The sequence below is a fragment of the Leptinotarsa decemlineata genome, unplaced genomic scaffold (assembly GCF_025532065.1).
Source record: "Leptinotarsa decemlineata unplaced genomic scaffold, Ldec_3_MD MMD2_tig00026358_RagTag_RagTag, whole genome shotgun sequence".
In the NCBI taxonomy this organism is placed as follows: Eukaryota; Metazoa; Arthropoda; class Insecta; order Coleoptera; family Chrysomelidae; genus Leptinotarsa; species Leptinotarsa decemlineata.
The window spans coordinates 6063735-6089528 of record NW_027412703.1 but is presented as its reverse complement, the minus strand read 5'-3'; the positions used below and the strand labels follow the sequence as shown (position 1 = coordinate 6089528).

At 35.7% G+C, this 25794-nt stretch overlaps 1 protein-coding gene across 1 annotated transcript in view; it reads right to left on the bottom strand.

Annotated features, from left to right (window-relative positions):
* lov (BTB/POZ domain-containing jim lovell protein) overlaps positions 1–25154 on the bottom strand; it is a 41292-nt gene extending 16138 nt beyond the window's left edge. Inside the window, 2 exon segments of the mRNA XM_074184740.1 lie at positions 114–1162; positions 25038–25154. Of these exon segments, the coding sequence (XP_074040841.1) occupies positions 114–1098 (985 nt within the window). The 5' untranslated portion in view covers positions 1099–1162; positions 25038–25154.
* Positions 25155–25794: the final 640 nt, after the last annotated feature.

Below are 25794 nucleotides of genomic sequence, written 5' to 3'. Positions count from 1 at the left end.
TCTGTAAAACTGTGCCCTAGTGTAAACAAACCTGAAGGTGATGTATAATGCAATTCAAAAAAGAAATAAATTTGAATGTGAGCGAATCTTCTGAAATATCGTGTTATACTCACATTTACTATGTGGCGAACTCATACTCAATGCTGATACTGATGGCATCGGTGGATAGGGTAACGGTGAAGGATTATCGACTTCTTGTTTCAGAGTTAAGGGAGGGTTCATGTTGATTGGTGACGATCTGTACTCTTTTCCACTGTGCATACTGAAATCCATTTCTGAACTCTCTACGTCGGGTTCCGGTGTGATGGGTTTTTCTTGTTTGATTTCCTTCTTGTCATCTTTATCTTGTTTTTTGATGCACAGATTTTCGGCTGTTTCCACGCCTGGTGAACTTGATTTCGGGACACCGATTGTGAGGTCTTGGGCACCACATGATTCTCCGGATCTGCGTCTGGGCCTAGCTTGTTTTCTCCTGGTAAGGGGCGATTGGCTTTCTTGTCTAGGGAGCAGAGTTTCGGGAAAAGATAACCTCGACATGTGCGGGAGTTTCAGTGGAGGTTCATAGTTGTTTTGGACTGCAATTGGAATAAAGGGTGATCTTCTGTCTCTGCGACCTCTGTTTGAAGTTCCGGAATTTGAATATCGACCACCATTCAAGTAATTGCGCTCGTAATCGTTTGGAGATGTTGATGGAGTAGGCGTTTTGTTTGTTATAGAGGTGGATTCCTTATCAACATCGGATGGATTGGGATTAGCCAAGCCTCTGACTTCCAGGCTCTCTGCCACTTTGATCAAATCCGTTAGTTGCTCGTGAGCTACGGATATCTCTCCTCTGTACATAAAATCGATGATAGATTGTACCTCCCATGCACTGAAATCTTTCAATACTATTACAGGATGTTTGCAAGAGGTTTCGGAAAAAATTCTTTGGAACAGTGGTGAACATGCGCTCAAGACAACTTTATGAGCTTTCACTGATGTATCAGCACAAACCAAGGTTACATCCACAAGCCTTTCCGCATGTAGAAGAGCCTCAAATGCGGCTAGAATATGGTTTTGATGGTTGTTCCATCGTAGAGAGTAATGCGACCCTGTCATCTTCAGGAACTTCTGTTATCAAAAAGAGCTCATTACCTCTTGTCGTATATGCCAGAATATTTTCCTGTAACAAAAATCAAAAAATAGAATATTGATTTGATATAGTGCTTACATATATCAAAATTACATACTGAAATTCAATTGATTTCAGAACCGTTTTATGAAAGATATCATTTTCTGAAATTGTAATTGTAACCTTCGTGTTGATATTCATATTGTATGAGGTGTACTATCGGGTGAATTATTTCCGGATAATAATTCAAAATTTGACTGTACCAGTTAACGTTCATGTTAGACTGATTTTGTGTTATGAAAAATACATCTGATGAGTCTCGTTCTGATCTAGAATAAATAGTACCTAAATTTGAAAATGCTCAAGTTTCGTTTTTAGCATTTTTCTTGCAAATTCTTCACTTCATTGATGTAAAAATAAATTTAGATAGGCAATAATGTGAAATTAATTTTTTATATACCTAGCTGAAAATTGTTTTATATATAGCTATAACATTTAAACATTACATAAGGACATATTTTAAAATAATAGATAAGGCAAATTGTAAAATTAATTTAGGTGTGGTATACCTGTAAGTGTGGTATACCTGTATGGTTAACCTGTATGGTATACCTGTAGAGCATAAATAGCGTTAGCTTAGGGAAGTTTCTAGTTTAATCTTCCTCTTGAAGATGATCACTTGGTGATCGAAACACGTGTCGAGGTGAATATTATTGGAGTTTTTTTTCCAACACTGAATCGTTATTTTTAACACATCGACACATGTTTCGATCACCAAGTGATCATCTTCAAAGAGGAAGATTAAAGAGTTCAATCTTCCTTGAGGAAGATGAGGGAGAATAACGCCGATTTGTAATCCAAGGGGAATATTATCCTATCATAACCTCAACTGTCATACCTCTTCCCCCACCCCACGGTGACTATCACCCAAACAATTTGAATAGGGAAGTTACTAAGTGTGACACATCGTTGAAAAGGTAATTTTATAAGGAATTCAGCCATGTCAATTTCAGCTACCTAACTGTCGATTTTGGCGCCCTCTTGCGGGTGAAAAAACTGTTCCGTATTCCAAATAACGATACTTCATTCGCAAGCTAATTTGACATAAATTCGGTGACAATGCATTATGGAGTTTTTCTAGGGGAAAAACAAGATGGCGGTTTCACAATGGCGGACAAGATTTGCAATTATGGTCCGATTTGATTCAAAATTGATAAGTGGTAGTTTTCAGGGTTGGGAAATATGAATTGTTTTTCAATGCAAAAATCAAGATGGCGGCTCCAAAATTGGGGATGAAATTTGTAGTTATGGTTCGATTTAACCCGACACCGAAAACGAATTCTTCAAAATACATGTGTTGTGATCATAATGCAAAAACACGTCAGTTTAAAATCCAAGGGGGACAAATCCTATCGTCCACCTTAACTGTCATACTTCTCTACCTCACTCATACAATTTGATTAGGGAAAGGTGTGACACAGCATTGAAAAGGTAATTCCATAAGGAATTCAGACATGTATGACAGTGAATGGAGAACACTTTGAGCTTCTACTATGAATCAATGTAGTTTGGAATGATCTCAGTTTAATTTATGCACAATTTACCAATTTTTAAGTCATGTATTTTTTTTCAATTTTTGTTCTTTTTTCGTGAATTGTTCACAATACCTTCCAAATAAAATTTGAATTGAAACACGAAACAGTTGTTTTTCCTGCAATACAGCGCCAAATTGAAAAGTTAAGTGGTGAACACTCACATGTCTGAATTCCTTATGGAATTACCTTTTCAATGCTGTGTCACCCTTTCCCTAATCAAACTGTACTACATGGATCAATAAGTCCCGAGACTAACCCAGAGATGGCGCTCTTAGTAAACCAGTAACCACGTCTTTCTAGAGTACTAACCTTTGCTTGAAACGTGTCGAAATTTTAAGTCGATCGGACCAGAAACAGCTGAGTTATCGAGGTTAGAGTAAAGTCGTTTTGTAGTTTGTTTAAAAAATGGAAAAACCGAGTTTCGTGTTCTGATAAAACATTGTTTTTTAATGGGTAAAAACACCGTGCAAGCGAAAGAATGGATTGAAAAATGTTACCCGGACTCTTGTCCATCAAAAGCAACGATTTGTCGGTGGTTTGCCGAGTTTAAACGTGGTCGTACCGACACAAATGACGCAGAACGCTCGGGTAGACCTGTGGAAGCTGTTACACCGGAAAATGTGAGTGAAGTGACAAAAATTGTAATGAAATATCGTAAAGTGAAGCTCCGTGAGATTGCTGAGATGACACAGATATCATATGGAAGTGTATTTACTATCCTTCATGAAAAATTGAGCATGAAAAAGGTTTTTTCTAAGTGGGTGCCGCGATTGCTTTCGATGGAACAAAAACAGCAACGAGTCGATGATTCAGAAAGCTGTTTATCGCTATTTACCCTCAACAAAAAAGATTTCTTGCATCGTTACGTGACCATGGACGAAACATGGATACATCACTACACTCCAGAGTCAAAGCGGCAGTCATCTGAGTGGCGCACAGCTGGCGAAAGCCGTCCGAAACGTCCGAAAACGCAGCAGTCAGCTGGTAAAGTGATGGCGTCAGTTTTTTGGGATGCGCATGGCGTGATTTTCATTGACTACCTCGAAAAAGGTAAATCGATCAACAGTGATTATTATATTGACTTACTGGTACGTTTGAAGGAGGAAATCGCAAAAAAACGACCGCACATGCAGAGAAAAAAAATCCTTTTTCACCAAGACAATGCACCTTGCCACAGGTCGATGAAAACAATGGCAAAATTAAACGAATTGGGCTTTGATCTGCTTCCCCACCCCCCATACTCACCAGATTTAGCCCCCAGTGACTACTGGCTCTTTGCTGATCTTAAAAAAATGCTCCAGGGAAAAAGATTTGGCTCAAATGAGGAGGTCATCGCTGAAACTGAAACTTATTTTGAAGCGAAAGATACATTTTTTTATAAACATGGTATTGAAAAATTGGAAAAGCGTTGGAACCATTGTATCACCCTAAAAGGAGATTATGTTGATGAATAAAAAAAAATTTTGTAAAAAAAATGTTGTTTTCATTGTTAGTCTCGGGACTTATTGATCCATGTGTTATGAGTGAATAAGGGGTGGGGAGAGAAGTATGACAGTTGAGGTAACGATAAGATTTGTCCCCCGTGGATTTAAAATTGACGTGTTTTTGCATTATGTTCACAACACATGTGTTTTGAAGAATTCGTTTTCGGTGTCGGGTTAAATCGAACCATAATAACAAATTTCGCCAACCATTTTGGTGCCACCATCTTGATTTTTTGCATTGAAAAACAATTCATAATTTCCGACCCTAAAAACCACCACTTATCAATTTTGAATTGATACGCCATTGTGAAGCCGCCATCTTGTTTTTTCCCTAGAAAAACTCTATAATTCATTGTCACCGAATTTATGTCAAATTAGCTTGCGAATGAAGTATCATAATTTGGAATACGGAACAGGTTTTTCCTTGCAAGAGAGCGCCAACATCGAAAGTAAGGTAGCTAAAATTGACATGACTGAATTTCTTATGAAGTTACCTTTTTAACGATGTGTCACACTTACTACTTTCCCTATTCAAATTGTTTGGGTGATAGTCACCGAGGGGTGGGGGAAGAGGTATGACAGTTGAGGTTATGATAGGAAGATGTCCCTCTTGGATTACGAATCGATATGTTTTTGCGTTTTTTTCAGAATTCGTGTGTTTTGAAGATATTCGATCTGTTTCGTTTTCGGAGCCCCACCCTGTATAATATCAGACAAGTCCGAACTAATGGAAATCACTGAAATTTTAAGCTAAGATGGCCAGTATCCTTGTCTTAATTCTACGTTAAATAGGTGTGATAGAGATTTTGAAATATTATTTACCATTCATTTGAGAGTTTTTGTACTTATGTAAAATCTTATTATAAAATCTGGGTGCCTTATTATTCTTCAAGTTCAAAATCAAATTTTTCACTTCCTTCTCAGAGGTTTCTTCAATAAGCAACGAATTTGGTAGTCGTTTCTCACTTTTCAATTCTATATTTGAGATATTTTGAGATTATTGCGACAATTCTGAATTTTCAAATGAAACTGATCACTTACGAAATGAGGTCTGTATCAAAGGACAAAAGGAATCGACATGCGACACGATATAAAACCCGTGGCCGATATTCACCCCTTCTCAAGTGGAGAGAATCGATTTTTTGATAATGAGCCTGGTCTTCTGGAAGCGAAAGAACTATTTAAGAATTATTTCCATCTGACGATTCCCATATGAATATCGATCGGTCGGCTCTTTTGTCTTCATTTTAATTTTTTTTTACACTTCTGGCTTCCACCCTCATCAGAACGTTCCTCGGAGACTACCCCTGAATCAGAGGAAAGCATTATTCTTGAGGCATAAATGTTTTTGTACGTGCGGGAAAACGCTACATACGCACGCGACACGTCCCTTGCATGTTGTCGAGATATTTCGTGACTCCCTCCATATGAGTTTTATTCTGGGAATGTGATCGTTTAATTGTTGCCATGATTTGAGCAGAGCGTTAAAGGGCTCCGACCTTCTCTGAGAACTCCGTTTCAGTAGTTATATTGAACGATGATTATTGAAGGAATTTTGGACACGAGAATGATGTTTATTCAACTTCAAGAATATTTTAGAGAACTATGTTAGCATTACAATAAATATTGTAACACATTTATTACATATTCAACGAGTCATTTTTCGTGGAGGAAAATAAATTATCTCAGTTGATTTCGAACACAACATACCGAACATATAATATAACAAAATACTTTTACAAAAAACTGAAGGATGATCCAACAAAAACAATTGAATTACTGGAGTTATTTACCAACACCAAATCGTTATTTTCAACACCTCGACACGTGTTTCGATAACCAAGTGATCATCTTCAAAGAGGAAGATTAAAACTAGAAACTAATGCGAGCTAACCCTATTTATGCTATAAAAGTATCCCATACAGGTAAACCATCTAGGCGTACCACCCATACAGGTACACCTGAAAACAGGTATACCTGGTATACCCATACAGGTATACCTGTATGGGTATACAGGCGTACCACCCATACAGGTATACCTGTATGAGCGGTACGCCTGGATGGTTTACCTGTATGGGATACCTATAAAGCATAAATAGGGTTAGCTCGCATTAGTTTCTAGTTTCAATCTTCCTCTTTGAAGATGATCACTTGGTGATCGAAACACGTGTCGAGGTGTTAAAAATAACGATTTGGTGTTGGGAAAACCTCCAGTAATATTCATTACTACACCAAAGGTTCCAAACAATGCATCATAAAAACAATTGAACAAAAAATCCATAGAATATTGGCTAAACATAAAAACATGCTAACCAAACTAATCCAGTCATTTTAGGTTTTTTAAACCTCCACCTGCGGAAAAAGTCCTAAGCTGAATTTTGGTATACATCTTCATAATGGCGTTTCAATGAAGATATGAAAAATTGACATTGATATCGTGCCGACTAAAAAAGTTATAAGTGTCAAAGGTCACAAAAATCTATTTTTCGCGAATATCTCGCGACCTATGGCTCGTAAGTCATTAAAGGTCATTATAAAAATTATTCCTCATACATCTACAAAAAATGTCTGTGGCATTTTTTTGTAAAGTCAACTGTTTTCGGACTAGAGCTCTGAGAAAGCGAGTCGAATGCACTCACATAGGGTATTGTATACCGTATACATATAAGGCGTCAACTCTATTGCTTTTTATCAATATATTTAAGTTTTATTGAAACTTCTAACTTCTACTCGGGCGTTTTGTGTTGTGTTTCTATATCAACAGGAATTGTTGGCAATAATCAAATCAACTGTTGCCAAAGAAATTGGTTTGCAGTCAATAAAAAAAATGATGGGTGTAACATTCAACAAAATTACATTAAAACGGTCTGACAGAGTTCTTTCATAATCATCAGTAAACACTTCTATCATGGTTCATAACTCTCAGGTACCCATCGATCTGTTATTGCTATTTCAAAGAATTAGTTCAAATAAAAAATTTGAGGAAAATCTTTGTGAATATTGACAATATCATTTGAGTCCGTATCCAACAGCACTATTTGATAATGTTGGCATGAGAAAAACTCAGAAATCAAAAATATATCTATACTTGGAGCCAATTAATTATCAATTACTTTGTGATAGTGCAACATACATAATTGATGATGGATTTCTTATGCATCGTGTTGTATGGCAAAAAAATGATACGTTCAATATTATCATTAACAAGTATATCAATTATTTATCAAACAATTCTGGTCAAAATACTGTTGTCATTTTTGATGGTAACTCCGATACCAGAAAAATATCAAAGCGATGGAACAACTAAGACGAACCGCAGCCGTTTCTACATCTTATAAAGTACACTTCAATGAATCGATGAAAGTTCCTATCAGTCAAGAAAAATATTTATCTGATCTGTTTCAAAAAAAAATCTGTTTTTCCGTTAAACAGCTGTCGCACCCCTACGAACGACAACCCTCAGAAGTCGAAACTTGTGCGAGCTACGGATCAACGAGGTCTTACTTTTTAACGTGTGATTCCTAACACGGGTAGGACGATAGCAAGTGAAGATCGATCGTTCAGACTAGGGCTTGAACCACCAACCAACACGGCAGTCAATTCGAGTGAGTGAACAAAGCACCCACGCCGAACCGCTTGGCTACCGACCGACCGATTTAACAAAAGAAAATTAATTGAAATGCTCATTGAGAATTTCGAAAAAGTTGGTATTTCTACATTAAAACACCATAATGAAGGTATATACCAAAACTCAGCTCAGTAGGAATTTTTCCTCAGATAAAACCTTAAATGACTGGACTAAAACAGAACGCACTCGACTAATTTCTCATTTTAGTTAACCTCCCCATTTCTATGGTTTATCAAAAATACATAAACCTAATGTTTTTTTAAACCAATTGTAAGTTCAATTGCATCTCCCTGTCAGAAATTAGGGAGATACCTTTTGGAAATTTTTAAACCAATATCAGGAAATAGTAATAGTTTCCTAAAAACTACAACCCATTTCATAAATAAACTTAAAAATATAACACTCAGTGATGGTGATGTTCTGATGAGCTTTGATGTTGAAAGTCTTTTCACGAAAGTTCCTGTTGATAAAACTTGTCAAATTGTCAGATCCAGGTTGGAAAAAGACTCAACTTTAAAACATCGAACGAAATTGGATGTCAGTTCTATATCAGAACTTTCAAGATTATGTATAGACGAAACCTATTTTTAATATGGAGATGATTTCTATCAACAAGAATTTGGCAAGGCTATGGGTTCCCCTTTATCTCCCATCTTAAGTAACATATATATGAGTATTTCGAAGAATCTTTTGTTGCAACTTACCAGAACGGTACCACCGTTTGGTAGAGATACGTTGATGATATCTTTGCTGTATGGAATAGAAACCATGATGATCTGAATACTTTCTTGAATTATATCAACAAGCGAGAACCGCCAGTAAAGTTCACAATAAAGATTGAACAAGATGGTCGACTCCCTTTCCTTGATGTAATGTTGGAGAGATATTAGATCAATTTGATACAAATGTTTATCGGAAGAAAAAAATACATATAGATATCTTCACTATATATCGAATCATTATGCGAGTGTTAAAAAAGATATAATAAATTGTCTTTACAACAGAGCAAAAACGATATGCAATTCAACTGAGAATTTCAATAGAGAAATATCATTAATTATATCTGTTCTGAAAGATGACGCTAATCCAGATTAGTGCATAAATTCAATGATAAATGCAATAGAAAATAGAGAGTCAATTAAAAACCAAACGACCATACAAACAGCTTCACAAATTCAACAACATCCAACTCATCAATTACTGACTCAATATCCACCGACAACTGTCATAACTAACGTTATGCCTTAATTCCAAGACTATCTGAAAAAATAAGACGAATTGGAAATAGGTGTGATATTAGAACTTCTTTCAAAACAAAAAATACACTGAGATCTATACTCACGAATGCAGAACCCAAAAACACTGAAAAAAAAAACAAAAAACTGCATTTATGGGATACTTTGTTCTTGTGGTAAAAGTTATATTGGTGAAACTTCGAGACTATTGAAAGTGCGTGAGAATGAACATCGAGATTACATAAAAAATAGACAATTGACAGGATCTAAATTGTTAGAACACATTTTGATATCAGACTATGAACATGGAGTTGAATGGAACAAGACAAGAATGATTGCCCATGAATCTTACTCTAAGAGACGTAAGTAAGCTAAAAGAATCAGCGAATATTCTCATATCTGGAGAGACTTGTATTTCGAACAGCTACTTAAAAATAGACCGTACTTGGCTACCCATCTTGAAGGAAAATGTGGATAGTGGCGAAATGGCAAGAGACTGATATCGTAGAGCACCTTGTATATCACATCGAATGTTTCAGTAGTCAATCAACAACATTGACATAATTTTCAAACTTCAAAACTCCTCTGACATCTGCCGAAGAAGTTGAGAAATAAATAATCAAAAGAAATAACTGCAAATATCTTCCATTTCTGAAGACGGAGGCAGATTTTTGGCCTCCGAAACGTAAAGATAAGTATTGTATTATTTCTTAGCAATTTTTTTTTGAGAGGCAAAATTGTTAAATACGACAAGTTGCTGATACTTTGATTTCACGCAGTAACTTATCGGGGTAAACTAAAAAGTTTGCCGTTTCTACACTCGTATAAAGTTCTCCATTGCAATATTTATATTTTTCTGACTGTGGAAAGTGAAAAATACCCAAAAAAGGCTGATGAAAAATTTATTACATCTCTTGATATTAGATTATTCCAAATATTTTTTTCGACTGTGTCGTGATACATCATACTATTCGAGATCGATAGAGGATTTCGTACTTTGTACATTGATGCTGTTGTTTTTTCAAATTTTTCTTTTTTTTCAGCTTATTGCTATATGATATCGTTAAAACATGTTCGGACAATTTTTCTGTAAGAATTCAAAATGAACCAGAACGCTGTCATAACAGTACGAGAAATTAACCAGGCATTTGGCAATGATATTGTTAATGAACCAACTGCTCAACGTTGATTTGAGAAATATCGTTCCGGAGATTTTGAGTCTCGAAAATGAGCCCCAAAGTGGTCGGCCTACAGTTATTATGGATGACGATTCGAGGACATTGGTAGAGACTGACCCATTGCAAACATTGCGTAGGATGACGGAAGGACTGGGCGTCAGCTACCATACGGTTTTTGATGGTTTGAAACGTATTAGAAGGATCAAAAAGGTCGAATAGTTAGTGCCCCTGGTGTTCCCCAGAGATCCATATTGCTTCCAACCCTCTTTTCATTTTATATCAACAACTTATTAAAATAACCCAAGGATCCAATATATTTCTTTGCTGGCGACAGCACACTTCACCGCCAGCAAGAGGTTGCATTTCTTGATGAGGATCTGGAAGTGATTTCGAATTGCGTTGAAAGTAAACAGGTTCAATTCAATGCCATAATAACCCAGGCATCGGATTTCTCCAAGAAGATAAATGTCTCCGAACCGGATATAATAATGTCAGGTCAGACAATTCCGCTTTCTGCTTCGATAAGTTTGTTGGGGGTTGAAATGGATACCAATATGTCTTGGTACAATCATGCCGCTGGAATTGCAAAGGCTGTTTCTCAAAAGCTTGGTATAAAGCTCTAGATCAAACTTTCTCATTGTTCTCATGTATGGAGCTCTGCCCCCAAACATACACCGAGGTTGCTGGTTTCTATTCAGAAAAGAGACATCCGCCTAATTGGAGACGTGAAAATCACCTGCAACCTTGATAGCTTGGAACATCTAAGAAAGGTTTGAGATTTGTCTCTCTTCTAAAGATACTTTCACGGAGGATGTTCAAGTGACTTGGCAGATTTGATTCCACCTGGAGCAGTACATATCATAATTGTGCGACGGTCTGTGGCTTCTCATCGTTTTGAGGTTCAACTCAGTACACCTCGAATTTGACTGTTTAAGAAATCTTTCATCTAGCAACTCAAACTGCCTGTTTTATGGTTCTACATTCCCTGACAACTGAGAAGCCGTAGCTTTTTGAGTTAGTAGTGTTCACATAACAGTTAGGTTCTGACTGGAACCTTTAAGTTATCAGAAGTTAGGATCATCTCTCCTTCATGGTTCGTGATCATGAAATTGCTAGGGTGAAAGCATTTTTATTAAGGGCAGTTACTTATGCGTCTACTACTACTGTCGCCTGATAGATATAGAAAAATTGTGAGCCGTGGCAGTGTTCAAGTGTTTTGGCACATTTGATTCCACCAAGAGCTGTACATATTTATGGGAAATACGCGACGGACTGTGGCTTTTTCCCAGAAAAACACATTCTAGATCATTTCAGCGGTAAAAGGAACTGAATCCATTACCAATTGTACTATACCAAAGATACAAGACAAAATGAGTTATTTTCTAAGAGTACTCTTATCTTGAAGATGATTAAGAAAACATGCTTGGATACGATGTACAGTGGACGTTGTACATCATGGTACTCAAGAGACCATGAATACTTCATTTTCCTTCATCAGATGAAAACTGACCAAATTGAATGCAAAGTATCCTGGTTTGCAGTTACTGCTTGATGTAGTTTCGGTTGGAAGAAATCAATGCATAATTTGTGACGAAATTTCTTGATCAGCAATGTATTGGAAGGAAATGGCATTTCTATATTTTTACATTCAATGATATTAAAACACCTGAATACAAATGATTATTGAGATATTGAGTTTTCCGTCGGTACTTGATTTAGAGGATGATCTCTTTTCTTATTTTTCTGATGGAACCTGACATATTATTAGCCACTGCTTGTAAGATCAGTGACAAAAAACACCAAATTTTTGAGAAGTCATCCAATATGAAAATGAGGAAGTGACTGGATTCAAAGAATGATGAGTATCATCGTTTCTTTTTCTTCAGTTTATGAAGAAGATGAAGTCAAACCGATGCCACATTTCATTATTTGATTGAAACCACGAAAAACAAAAACAAATGTTAATGGCAAAATACAAGCACTACAGAAAAATTCTAAAGTAGCGATTCACATCGGATTCGAATCATTGGAGACTAAATCCATTTGGAAAAACGTTCTCACGGAGGTAATTCCACACGAACGCAGTTGAATAGTGTTCGCTAATAAGTTTCTCAAAAAAAGTATTTTTCACATAAAAAACCTGAAATACTTTGAATAACTCTGCGTTTCCGTAGAAGTATTTGATGATAATTATGTACCTAAGAAAATAGTCAAGTTCAAATTGAACAAATTGAACTTTCAGTGAAGTGATCCTCATATATTATGAAAGAGACTTTTATATAAAATGGAAAATTAATGATGCGCAGAATCGTATCTTCTGTAATATTCGCAGACGAAAATCATTTTGAACAAGTAATATCATCATTCGTGATATAGTAATCAAACAGCTTTCGAGTAAGCTGGCCTGAAAGTTTGAATTTGTTATATACATTCATTGAATTTATATAAAAATTTCAAATCAATTTATATAATAAATTCAAATCTCAATTGATACCACTACCATAATTTGGGAAATACAATTGAATTCTATGACACTTATATCACAAATACTGCTTTCAAATACCAGAACAGTAAGACTTTTCTCGACTAGCCTTTCACGTACCAAGTTGGTGTAATTATTAAATGCTAACTAGGCATATTCCTACAATGGGATGAACCACTAGTCTGCATTTCAATCTAACATCAGTGGTTTGTACTCATCGAATCATTTTCCCGAGAAAATGTTTGCTCTCATTGAGGGCTGAACAATGTATTGTTTGGAATGAAAACTTTGTCAAAGTTCATAGTTCTTATGTCACACTTCATTATTCATCACATCTGGGCCCGTGGAAAGTAGTTCAGTTTCTGTCTCACTTCCAGGTCAACCAAATGTTCATAAAAAATGATAAATAAACTTTCTAGGTTTTTTACAACTTGTATTTGTAACTGACATAACTGTAGTTACGTCCCATAAGAACATTTTAAAAGGAATACATTAAATTATTGACAATAGGACGAAAGGGCAGTAAAGTTAGTTACATATAGGTACAAATGGTAGAAAACATAGAAAGTTTTATTTCTAATTCTTCATTATAATCTCCTACTACGTAGTAGTTGTGATATTTGTTTTAGTTTTTTATCTATATATGACAAATCTTGATTTTAATTGTTTTTATATTATATAGTACTTCTATTGACTTACCATATGTACATTAAGTACCGAAATGGCTAATAAATATCATAATTATTATTCCAATCAAGAAATATACTAAGAAATCGTTCAAATTGAAATACAAATTGAGGTCGCCCTTAAATAATATTAGGTCCATTAGTTCCAAAACTTTATAGTTCATCGTTTGTTTGAAGGTGATTGACAATGTTTCATGATGAATTTCACTAGTTCGGACTTCCATTGTCTACTATATAAAATGATTTGAAATCCCTGAAAAAGAATTGAAACACATCAACAGCGTGAGACCTTCCATCAATTTCACAATGGAGTAGGAAATCTACAACGAATTGCCATTCTTAGACGTTTTGGTGAAGAGGACCGACACTGAGTGGGAAACATCTGTATACCGAAAACCCACTCATACGGGACAGTATCTGAACCACGAATCCAACCACCATCAATCGACTAAAAGAGGAATCATCAAGACTCTATTAGACCGTGCTTTTGGGCTTTGTAATACGAAGGAAGGTCTCGAGAAGGAACTAGACATCATCAAAAATGATCTTCAACGGAATGGCTACCCCAAAGCGATGGTAGAAAAGACTTTGGCTAGAAGACAGCAGGAGCTTCGCAAGGAAGAGAAGCCGTCACAACCACTGCTTGCACTTCCCTACATCAGAGGATTATCGGAGAGGATAAGAAGAATTGGTTCCAAGTACAACATCAGAACCTGCTTCAGATCCGGTAACACTATCCGTAGCAGCCTCACGAAAACTAGGCCACCAAACGCGGACTGCGATTCCAAGAATTGCATTTATCGGATACCCTGTGAGTGCGGAAAATCCTATATTGGTGAAACTAAGAGGCCATTGAATGTTCGCATTGCTGAGCACAAGAAACACACATAGCGAGGGGAAACCAGTAAATCAGGAATAGCAGACCATGTTTGGACCCATCAACACAACATCGAGTGGTCCCAAGCTGAGATCTTGCACAGAGAGGAACATTGGTTTAGGAGAAAATTCAAGGAAGCCGTATACATGTTGTCCAACAACGTATTCAGCCAAGCCAGAGTAGAAATACGCAACATTTGGAAACCCATCATCAAGCGAAGAATTGCCAACTCCCGCCAAAACGGTCATCTCCCACGGAACCAGTGAAGCGGTTCTTGTATTTTATTTCACTATTGTTTCATTTCAGGTTTATTTTGGTTAATATCATTGTTATTTTCAGCTATTTATTTTCAATTTTTCTTTTTTAGTTGTTTCAGGGATTTCAAATCATTTTATATAGTAGACAATGGAGGTCCGAACTAGTGAACAATACCAGAAAGAGCTCAACGAAAGTCTTTTTTGTGGAGGAATATCAGTTTTTCATCGAAATTTTTGAGTGGAAGGTAAAAAGTACCCAAAAAAGTCGATGAAAAACAGAAATGGTTATTCTGCTGAATTTTTAGATCTGCTAGAAGCTGTTATTGCAGGTATGTCAATACAGAATTTGTTGGCTACTAACTGAGCTGAAAAGTATCAGGCTTAACACATAAATGGTACTAGTCTAATTGAATTCACCGCTTTTTCAGTTCGTTCTAACATACAAAAGAAGATGTAGAAATTTCATGATTTTCTACTTATAAGTTTGTGGGTTATTGTGCCAAGAGTAACACTACTTTTGTGATTTTCACAACAATGGATAAAAAATCGTGCTTTAATTTTACACTGCTTCTTGAAGGGAAAAAATACCGTTCAAGCAGAACAATGACTTGAAAAGTTTTAAAAGGACTCCGTTCCATCAGAAACAACAATTAAACGTAGGTTTGCTGATTTCAAAGGTGGTCGTAGAGACCCGGATGATGCAGAACGCAGTGGACGTCCAAATGAGGCAGTAACACCAGAGAACATAAAAAAATCCACAAAATTGTTTTGAATGATGGTATAAGAGTGGTGACAAAATATCGATCTATGTGTTAGCTGTGAATTGATTATTAATGAGTATTATAACCTATTACTGTGGATTCTTAAACCCAGTCTTAGGTGAAAAGAAATCGTTAGCAGCTGGATAATTGCATTGCATGACCGTTTGACTATGACAAAGCTCTCTGTTGACCAAAAACAAGAACGTCTTGATGATTCCGAGTAGTGTTGTCCATGTTTAAACATCAAACCTCGTAATTGAACTTCAACTTGCGTCCACATCCACCGTGTTTGCCAGATTAGCTCCCAGCGACTACTGGCTATCAACAGAGCTTTACAAAATGCTCATCAGTGAATATTTTGCTGAAACTGAGGCTTGTTTTGGGGCAAAAGATGAATCGTTCTACAAAAGTAGTAGGAAATGTTAGAGCAGCGCTGAAATAATTGTGTAGCTCTTGATGGAGATAACGTTGATGAATGAAGCTAATTTTGAGAAAAAAATCGTGTTTTCTTTCCGAATCCCTGGACTTTTCAGCCCAAGTGATATGTTATATATTATGCTGTTGTGACTGATTATAATTCAACCACTTTTGTAGCTTTGTAGCAGAATGCCACAATTTCAATCTGTCGCAGATCTTATCTCTGAGATACTCAGTGGATTATAAATTCACCTTTCGAATTCATCAGTACAGCTCCAAGTGATGAATGAACAGCATAACAATATCCACTAAGAATGGGCTATCCAAGTCGTGTAATCGACAACGGGTCAGTATTAGAGTGAAAAAACGACATTTCGATGGGCGACCGGATTTTGAGCAAACCACCAAATTTCTGAAGAATTTTCTGTCAACAGTCATGTCTTCTCAGTCCATACGGGTAGACTAAGAACAAATATAATAGGTCCTAACTTATAACTTTGGAATTGAGTGATCAAAAACACTTGAAATGTTGACAGTGGCATACGTTGATTTGTACTCTGAGTCATAAAAATGTTTACAAGTGATACACGCTTTTCACAGAAGGTCGAGAAGATGTGAATGATGACGTTCGCCCTGGACGCACTAGCGAATCAATAACAGATGAAAATGGCAAAGAAATGAAAAAAAGTGTTATGGAGAATCGGCGAATCACTATTAGAGAAGTTGCTGAGGATGTCGACATATTGATTGGCTCATACCATGCAATTTTTGCGGAAATTTTGCCGAAGTTCGTTCCAAAATTCCTAAATTTTGACCAAAAAAACTCCCATGAGCATCGCTCAGAAATTGTTGCATGACATCAACGGCGATACAGATTCATTTGACAAGGTCGTAAACCCAAAGTCCAATCGTCACACTGGAAGAGTTCGGGAGAGCCAAGACCAAAAAAAGCATGACAAGCTCGATCAAATGACAAGGTTTTGCTAACCATGGTGTGATGCATCAGGAGTTCTTGTCACATGGTACTATATCACTACTGTATCGCCCATATTTGCAATTTTTTCCTGTTCCCAAGGTTGAAGAGGCTGGTGGTAGGACGGCGAATCGCCGAAAGAGCTCAAAGATATACCAAAAAGTGTGTATCAGAACTGCTTCGTAGATGGCATAAGTGTTTCATATCTGATGCTGAAAAATTTAAATTCACCTTATATTTTGACAGACAGTGTATTAAGTAAGTAGTTTATTCAAAGATATACAGCGTGACTCACGGTCGATGGTAGGTTAGACGTTTCTGGAAAACGCAAAGCATGATTTTTCTGAAAATTTCACGTCTCACATTTCCTTGCCTGTTCTATCGATCTAAAATATTTTCAGCATTGCGGCGTTGCCACTTCCATCAAAAAGTCCTAGCAACTTTATTTTTTTAAATGGAACATCCCGAATATTAACACATTTTTGGAATCGCTCTGGTATTTTAATACTTTTTCGTTGATAATGTCCTAAAAGTTTTCGAGATAAAAAATAAATTGTGCTAAATATGGTCCAAAACATAGCCTTGATTGAAATTAAGTACATCAGTACTCTCAATTCATGAAAAAATGATAGTTTGATGATAGTTTGGACAAACTCGAAATATTCAAATATCACCAAGAAATCGACTCCATATCATAAAGGGCGTGCTAAAATTACTATTATTTCCAAATGCATAAAAGTAGTCGAAAGTTCATTTTCTCAAATGAAACCCCCTGTATATTACTCGATAAATTGAAAGATGGTGAGAAATGCTTCAAGATGATATACATGTCCCTATACCTAAATCGTCAAGTTTTCTCAATAAAGTCGCTTATTCTAGAAACATTATTTTTTTTTAGAATTTGGATTTAGGTAGCAGTGGAATTATCAAGCTTATAGCAATTCGGTTACTTTTATAAGTAATTTACTTCCAGAATGAATACAAATATCGATCATACAAACGAAGTTCTTATGAAATTATTTATTATACACATGAACAAAGTGATCAAATCATTGTCAGAACGTGTAAAAAATTCAACCAAATGTATCCTGAATTAACACCAATTAACGAGAGGAAGTTTTTAAGGTTACAAAATAATTTCCTTAACTATGGCTCAAAGTTTCCAGGGAACAACTGTACCAAAAACAGTCATTTCTAGGTAAAAAGTAAGATTTTGGGGGCTAAAACATGTGAAAGTACAGACATTAACAGAATAGGATGATTCAAAATAACAAAATTGTAAACAAAATATCACATTTTCACAATAAATGCTGAAAATGTTGTCCATTACATTCTAAACACTTTAAAATATTTTTTTGTACGCGACTTGTGATTGTTTTTTCAATTTCCTGGGGATCCAGATCTTCAATACTCCGCACTATTCGCCGTCGCAATTCTTCTTTGGTAGGCACTGGAGTACTGTATACCCTTTCTTTTAAAACACCCCATAAAAAAGCCAAGTGACGTGAGATCGGGTGATCTCGGTGGCCAATCCCACGGCCCCAAACGCCTAAACCAACGATCGTCTAAGAGTTCGTCGAATTTCCTGGAAACTTCCTGGGTGGAATGAGCTGGCGCTCCATCCAGTTGAAACCACGAATTCCTATATTCCTCTAAAGGCAAGAAAATCGGTTACAGTCGTCCTTAATATTTGGAGATATCTCTCTGCATTCAGTGTGTCTTCATAAATAAAAAAGCTAATTTTATTGTTTTTCAGAATACAGAAAACATTCAGGTCATATTTTTCTTGAAAACCCATTTCTTTTGTAACATGAGGATTATGATCAGCCCAAAAATGTTTATTCCTTCTATTGAAAATACCATCCCTCGTAAATTTTGATTCGTTGCTCCAAATTATTTTTGACAAAAATTCCCGATCTTCCTGTGTATGAATCAAAAGGAATTCACAAAAATGCATTCTACGTTCGAAGTCTTCTGCTTTTAGAGCTTGAACTTTGGTAAATTTATACGGATGCATTCCGTGATTTTTCAAAATTCGTTGTACTGAAGCATGTGATACACCTAAATCTTTTTCTGCACTGCGAATGGAAGCTTCTGGATATGCATAAAAATATGCCAAAACGTTGACAGTATTGTCCTCATTTGAAGTAACAGGTTTTGGTAATGTTGAAGGCGCTTTTAATATGGAGCCATAGTTAAGGAAATTATTTTGTAATCTTACAAACTTCCTCTCGTTCATTGGTGTTAATTCAGGATACATTTGGTTGAATTTTCTACAAGTTCTAGCAATGATTTGATCACACTGTCTGTGTATAATAAATAATTTCATAGGAACCTCGTTTGAATAATCAATATTTGCATTCATTTTTGGCGATTTTTTGAAACACCGTTAATAACCATTTATCAATTACTTATAAAAGTCATCAAACTGTCATAAGCTACCTAGAAATCAAATTCTTTAAAAATTAATTTTTGTACAACTGTTATTGAAAATCTCTTTGATAGAAACAGTTCAATCAGAACACTACCAAAAAATCATTTAGAAAAGTTCACACATGCAGTTCGTGCTATTGGTAATATTGAATCCCTGTGAAGTTACTGACGATGACGAAGTAGTATTCAGTCCAACTGTAGAAAGTCCTTCATGACTAACCAATAATCCTCCTTAAAATAACGTGAGTTGGCGTATGTAGTTGTAACATATGCCTTGTAATCCAAAGATCGTGTGTTCAAATCCCATGGACCCTATATTTATTTTTGTTTTCAGCAGTAAGGTTATACAGAAAAATTTGTATAATACATTTGTTAAAAGTGATTTTATTTTGCTCGTTTTGCAATAATCTCCACTCACAAAATAAAATGCCACTTTCAACACTCGTAGGTAAAACGTGAATAACTATTTTTCCACAAACACGGCTTCATTAAGAAATCTTGACGATTTAGGTATAGGGACATGTATATCATCTTTAGCATTTTTCACCATCTTTCAATTTATCGAGTAATACACAGTTTCGACTACTTTTATGCACAATGGAAGTAATAGTACTTTTAACACACCCTGTATGATATGGACTCGATTTCTTGGTGTTATTTGAATATTTCGAGTTTGTCCAAACTATCATCAAAATATCAATTTTTCATGAATTGAGAGTAGTGATATACTTAATTTCAATTAAGGCTATGTTTTGGACCATATTTAGCACAATTTATTTTTTATTTCGAAAACAGATAGAGATAGGTATAGGACATTATCAACAAAAAAGTATTAAAATACTAGAGCGATTCCAAAATTATATTAATATACGGGGTGTTCCATTCAAAAAAATATTATTGCTAGGACTTTTTGATAGAAGTGGCAACGCCGCAATGCTGAAAATACTTTAGAACGATAGAACAGGTAAGGAAATGTGAGAGGTGAAATTTTCAGAAAAATCATGCTTTGCATTCTCCAGAAACGTCTAACCTACCATCGACCGTGAGTCACGCTTTATATCGACTGCTATTTTTATGGCTTGTTGAGCGATAGATCCTCACGGAGACATCATTTATGGGATCAACAGATGTCTCAATTTTCATTGATCCTGGGCAATATATTCAATTTGACTATAATATTAACTTAATAACCTTTCTATGTTTACCAACTAGCGTAACTAGGGATGAAATCTATAAATGAAAAAAAAGATGCCAATAAGTTTGATGGAATCATTATCCATCAAAATTTCCATCAGTTATATCTTGATTTGTGAAATTTGTTTGTTACACTTGATACATAATTAATATTTTTTCAATCAAGTGCATTTTACTGTTTATTGCTCTGTTGTAGTAACCAAAATTCCCTGTTAGTTTTCACTGCTGAGTTCTGAATACAGCTTAGTTATTTTAACTGATTTTAATAGAGAATTCAAACCTTGCATATCCAAAATAAATAAGGCTCTCCACTAGCAGTCTGTTGCAAACGCAAGCCTTGATGAGAAACTGCGCAGTGTCTTTCTATTCAACGTTCATTGCAAGGCAACCAGATGGAACCAGAGGTTATCGCCAGCCATAGATCTCTTCACGAGTATCTGCTATTGGATCAAGAATGCATTGTTTATGAATTTTGATTTCAACTGATATTGCTTCTGATGATGATCAAGAATATGGAAGGAAAAAGTTCGAAACTCTTCTGAGAATTCCCATTCATTTTTTTGGGAAATGTTTCAGATAAACTGCTGAAACAGTTCCTGTGGGTATACACTTTCTGTTCGAGGAAAACCAGTCAATAATTCAGTGAACTTGATAAGATGTTTTGATTTTATAGCTCATCAAATATTGTTGACAATTTGCTTAATTCTTCTGTTTTGCTCACATAAGTTCCCATTGTCTATAATATAGACTGGACGGTACTAGATCCAAAATCGGGATTGGTAGAGATAGAAATTCTTTTTTTTCCAATTTCGTTAGATTGTTCAAAGTGGGAAATACCCCTATTGAACCATTTGATTGGTAAACTTGCACATCAAGAACCTAATGATGAGCTTCTTTGAATTCTGTGTCTCTTTCTGATGGGCAGGGTGGTTGAGATGAAAAGAAATTTTCAACTTTCCCTGTGAGTCTCCAAAGTTATCAGAATCGTTTTTGATGAGGTGTCACCAGAATGAGATGAATTATTCCACATTGTATTGAGTCGAGAAGTTTCAAAGTGTATTTGCTCCTTACATGAAATCCGTGTTTCAGAACGGATCGCTTTATAGACCATCAAAAGTTGCTGGTGAGCAAAATGAATTCTGGCATGGAGACAATGAGATTTTTGCTATTCTGCTTCTGATAAGATCATCTTATGAGAGAGAACTGCTAATGGTGATTATTCCAAGCATGGATTACGATGGCCCAACTGGAATAGAAACACTAGCTTTTTCAACAGTATTCAAATCACTGGAAAATAAGGGGTTGGTGTTGGGATATAACTCCAGTTACATTCGAGATCAAGTGAAACAGAAAAGAAAAGTTCGTTTTTGTCACTGACACGCATTTATAAAAATTGATCTGCTGAATCTCGAAAATAATCTAGAATCATGAATGTGACAACTTGTGATTGTCGGAATTCTTTTTCGTTCCGTATCTTCGAAACAAAGTGCCCGATCAAAAATCATCAGAGGACAAACTATCCTTAGAATAGCACAAGGAATAGTCTCTTGAGTTTTTGCCACATGTTTGAAAAACATGAAAGTAACTTTGATGAAATGATAGGTTTCTACGTAGACAAAAAAGATTAATATGGCGAAATCAGAAGAAAAATAATTCTGGTAAAAGTCAATGGGATGAGAGACAACGATTTCCAAAATTGGTAAAGTGCTTTTATTCTCCTGGTGACCAAAATGTTTCTAACCTAAATTATTATTCTCTGAGTTATCTCAAGGAGAGGTAGGAAAAGAGTTCGGTTCCAGAACTATAAAAATCCTTCCGTTAGTGAATATAGTAGTTGATAAGTATTATAGTTGATTGGAAGTGAAAACGTAATGGAGTCTATGTACCCTTATAAGAATACGAAGTTGGTGACAATGTCACTCATCATATTACGTCATTGGAATAGTTAACCTTTTAGTACAAAATGCGTTTCATTTTGAAGCTAAAACTTCGCTATTTTGATAACTCTGTAAATATTTATGCAGAATTTTTGAAACTATCCAAATATCAAAGGTAAATATTCCAACCACTGCCGTACTGGCAATATCTCAACAAATATCATGAAAATATTTCACACAAACAGTATTGTACTTCTTGATTCTGAAGAATGAAATAGGAGATACTATTTTTCATTTATCGGGATGAAGTTTGTTGTAAGTTAGAGAAACAAAAATTCAATATTTGCAAAGGTATTTAATTTTCAATGACTTTATTGATGTGAAATACTGTCATTTGAATGTTTCGTTTTAATATACATCAGTGGAAATAGTAGATTTAGATTCATTTTGAAGCGCTTCATCTATAAATTTACCCTCAGATTACCCTCTGTCGATAACATATTGTTGAACTTTCCATTGTAGACATCAACTACAACTACATATTTAGAAAATGTAATCAAAAGGAATACAATTTTCACTAGTAATACCACTAGATGTCAAATTATTTCAGGAATATTTTAAAAATTTTGTAAAAATATACATGAGCTAGAAATAAAATCTGGATATTAATTTGACCTCGCGTGGTATTCGATAAGAAAATTCTACACCTGTAATTCACAAGGAATCATAGCTTTGGCAGCAATTATTGAGGCCTTCAAATTGGTAATTTCTAGCCATTGTAGTTGCATGGGAATACCATTTCAAGATAGAAAATGGTATATTCTTCAATTTTACATAAATTCTGAGTAACTACAAGTGGTAGAAAATTGTTTTTTTTGCGTTTCAATTAATGTGGGTTATGCCCGCTTTAATGGTATGGAATTCATAACCAGCGTCAGCAAGCATCAATCATAGGAGGCTGTGTTCATTGTATTTTGATAGTTCAAAACATCCAAAAAAAACTCGTGTTTTGTTGCAATAAAAAATATTGCACAGCCAGTAAAACCAACAAAATTCTTTGTTTAAAAAATGAATCGATTTGAAAATCATACTATATGCAAAATATCCGTGAAATTGTCTGACGTAATGGTCAATCATCGTACCATTACTTACTTACTCGCATTAATAGAGGATTGTGGATCCAACTTGAAGAAATAAAATTTGTTCCGAATTGTCCACGAATATTTGCATCTAAACTATGCAAAATTAAAAGTACTGAATGGAAAAGCGGAATAAATTAGTGCCTAAATATTATACATATTTTACTAGACATATACACCTAATTGAAAACATTCAAAGTCCTGCATTTTCGCCTTTAAGAAGAAAGGAGGTGTCCAAAGAATATGGAAAACATCTTAGCTTTGTAATTAATATGTATCAAAACTAAATATTATAAACAACTGAAAACTGGGTATCCTACGAGAAAAAAATCCACTGAAATACCTCCATTGCCATGGTGATTTATCAGAATAACGTTTTTTGATTGGCAAAATTACAGGTGTGGAATTTTCCTTCCAGTCAGGCCCAAAACAAATTACATGCTTTTCAGTATTGGGGCATAACGGTTGGATTTTTTTTTCATTCCTATGCTCCTAAAAGGCTTTATTTGTTTGAGACATATTATGTATTACTTCATATAATAGCACGTTTACTATAAATAGATGGTTTTACCTCTGATACAAATACTATTCGATTATTTTGGATAAACTGTCACCATATACCTGAACTATGATGACACTTTCTGTTAAATGAGTCTATGTACTGTTGAAACTGAACTAACATGCTTGATTTTTTCTTTCCTTGAAATATAATGAATATTCCTTCACTAACTGAAAGACACCTAAAAAGGCATGCTTTCTACTACACAACCACTACAAAATAACCACTCACCATTGCCACCAGAGTCGTAGTAAACTATAAATAATTCGCAAAATAAAAGTTTCGAAGCTGATTTGCAGAAAAAAATAACGAATAATGTGCTCCTCTGCAACGGTTTTCTTTGAACCACACACCGAGACGTTGACAAAATTCTCAAATGTGCAGTATAAGTGTTGAAAATCATAAGTATGCTCTATTGTATTGAAAATGTAGATGAGTAACGATGTTTGCACTTTCCAACTTCGAGGATTTCATACCGATTTCTTATACTCCATTCAAACATCAATTGTCATTTGGTTTCTCAGGCTTTCTTGGAAGTCTTTGCATTTACTTTTATAATTTTGAATAGAATGCATTGTTTGGGGTAACAAAAAGGTTTTGTTTGTTTTATTGATATTTTTCATCGAATAAACAGTCTAGAGTTGACTTTTGTGCACTAGAAGAAGTAGGACTTTCTTTAACTCAATCTATTCGGAAAGGAAAACAACTCTTCGAAAACTGGATGAATCTAACTATTTTTGTTCGGGCTTTGAAGTGACAATGTCATGTCTATAAAATTCCATACACTTTCGGTGTATTTCAATAAAAGTGTACTTACAGACGAAGTTCAACAACTTCACCAGTGACTTTGATGTTTGTTATGAAGCACAGTTTCGCGTCAAGTTTCTCGCACATAGCAAAATAAAGCAGGCACGTGGCTCGAAGAAACTTTCAGCCAATGAGCGCGCGCTTTCCGTTTTATTATTGCAAAGGAGCACATTGTCGGCTTGCAGCAGCGCGAAAATCAAACTCTACGAAAAGACAAGAGAATCACACACACTGAAACACCAAAAGTAAAAGCTCGCAGCAGCCTGAAACTGGATAAGAGAGCGCATATTCCCACACATGCACACGACACATTAGAAGGAGGAAGTTAGCAGGAAGGCGCGCACCTGTCATAAGTTCCCGTAGGAGGACGTTTTCTTCGAAGGGTACCGGGTCCGACTGCTTTCAAAAATATGCCGACTAGCAATGGACGCATAATTCCCGGATCGCTGTTAATGAATCCGATTAGACAAAGCCTAGTAAGAAGCAAGAACGCTTGCGCCTCATTTCCCCTCATGTAAGACTCTCCCCCCTCCATCTTTACTCTTACTGTTTTACCCTTAGACATAAATTAAGGGGCGGCGTATACTTAGAATCACACACGCTCTTCTACCCTCTCTCTCAACTCGCCGACCACTAATTACTCGAAATAAGGAGAGGTATAGTAGGTGCTCTCACTCTGTTTTGCATAAATGCACTAAGAAATCATCCACGCCGCTACGGCTTTCTTTTTAACGAGGACGCCCTTATTTTCACCCTTCATACACAATCTTTCTTTTCTCTTTTTCTTATTTCGCTAAACAAAACTCAACCCCTTTCCGAACTCCGAGATTTCTTCTCTCTCTACGTATTTGCATACTTCATGTGCACCGAAATAACACACCATTCAAGTTTTAATGTTTCAACTTTCACTTCAATATTTTCAATTTATTATTCTTCAGGAATTACTCCAACTGAAAACACGGGTTTTTCGATATTTCAGCGATACTTCTCATCCACCCGGAATGTTACTGGAAGCGATTCAGGACGTGAAGTGTGTGGTGGAGCGCGCGCGATTTCATAGAATGAATGTCAGAGTGGTGAAACTTTGAACTTGGAGGTTTC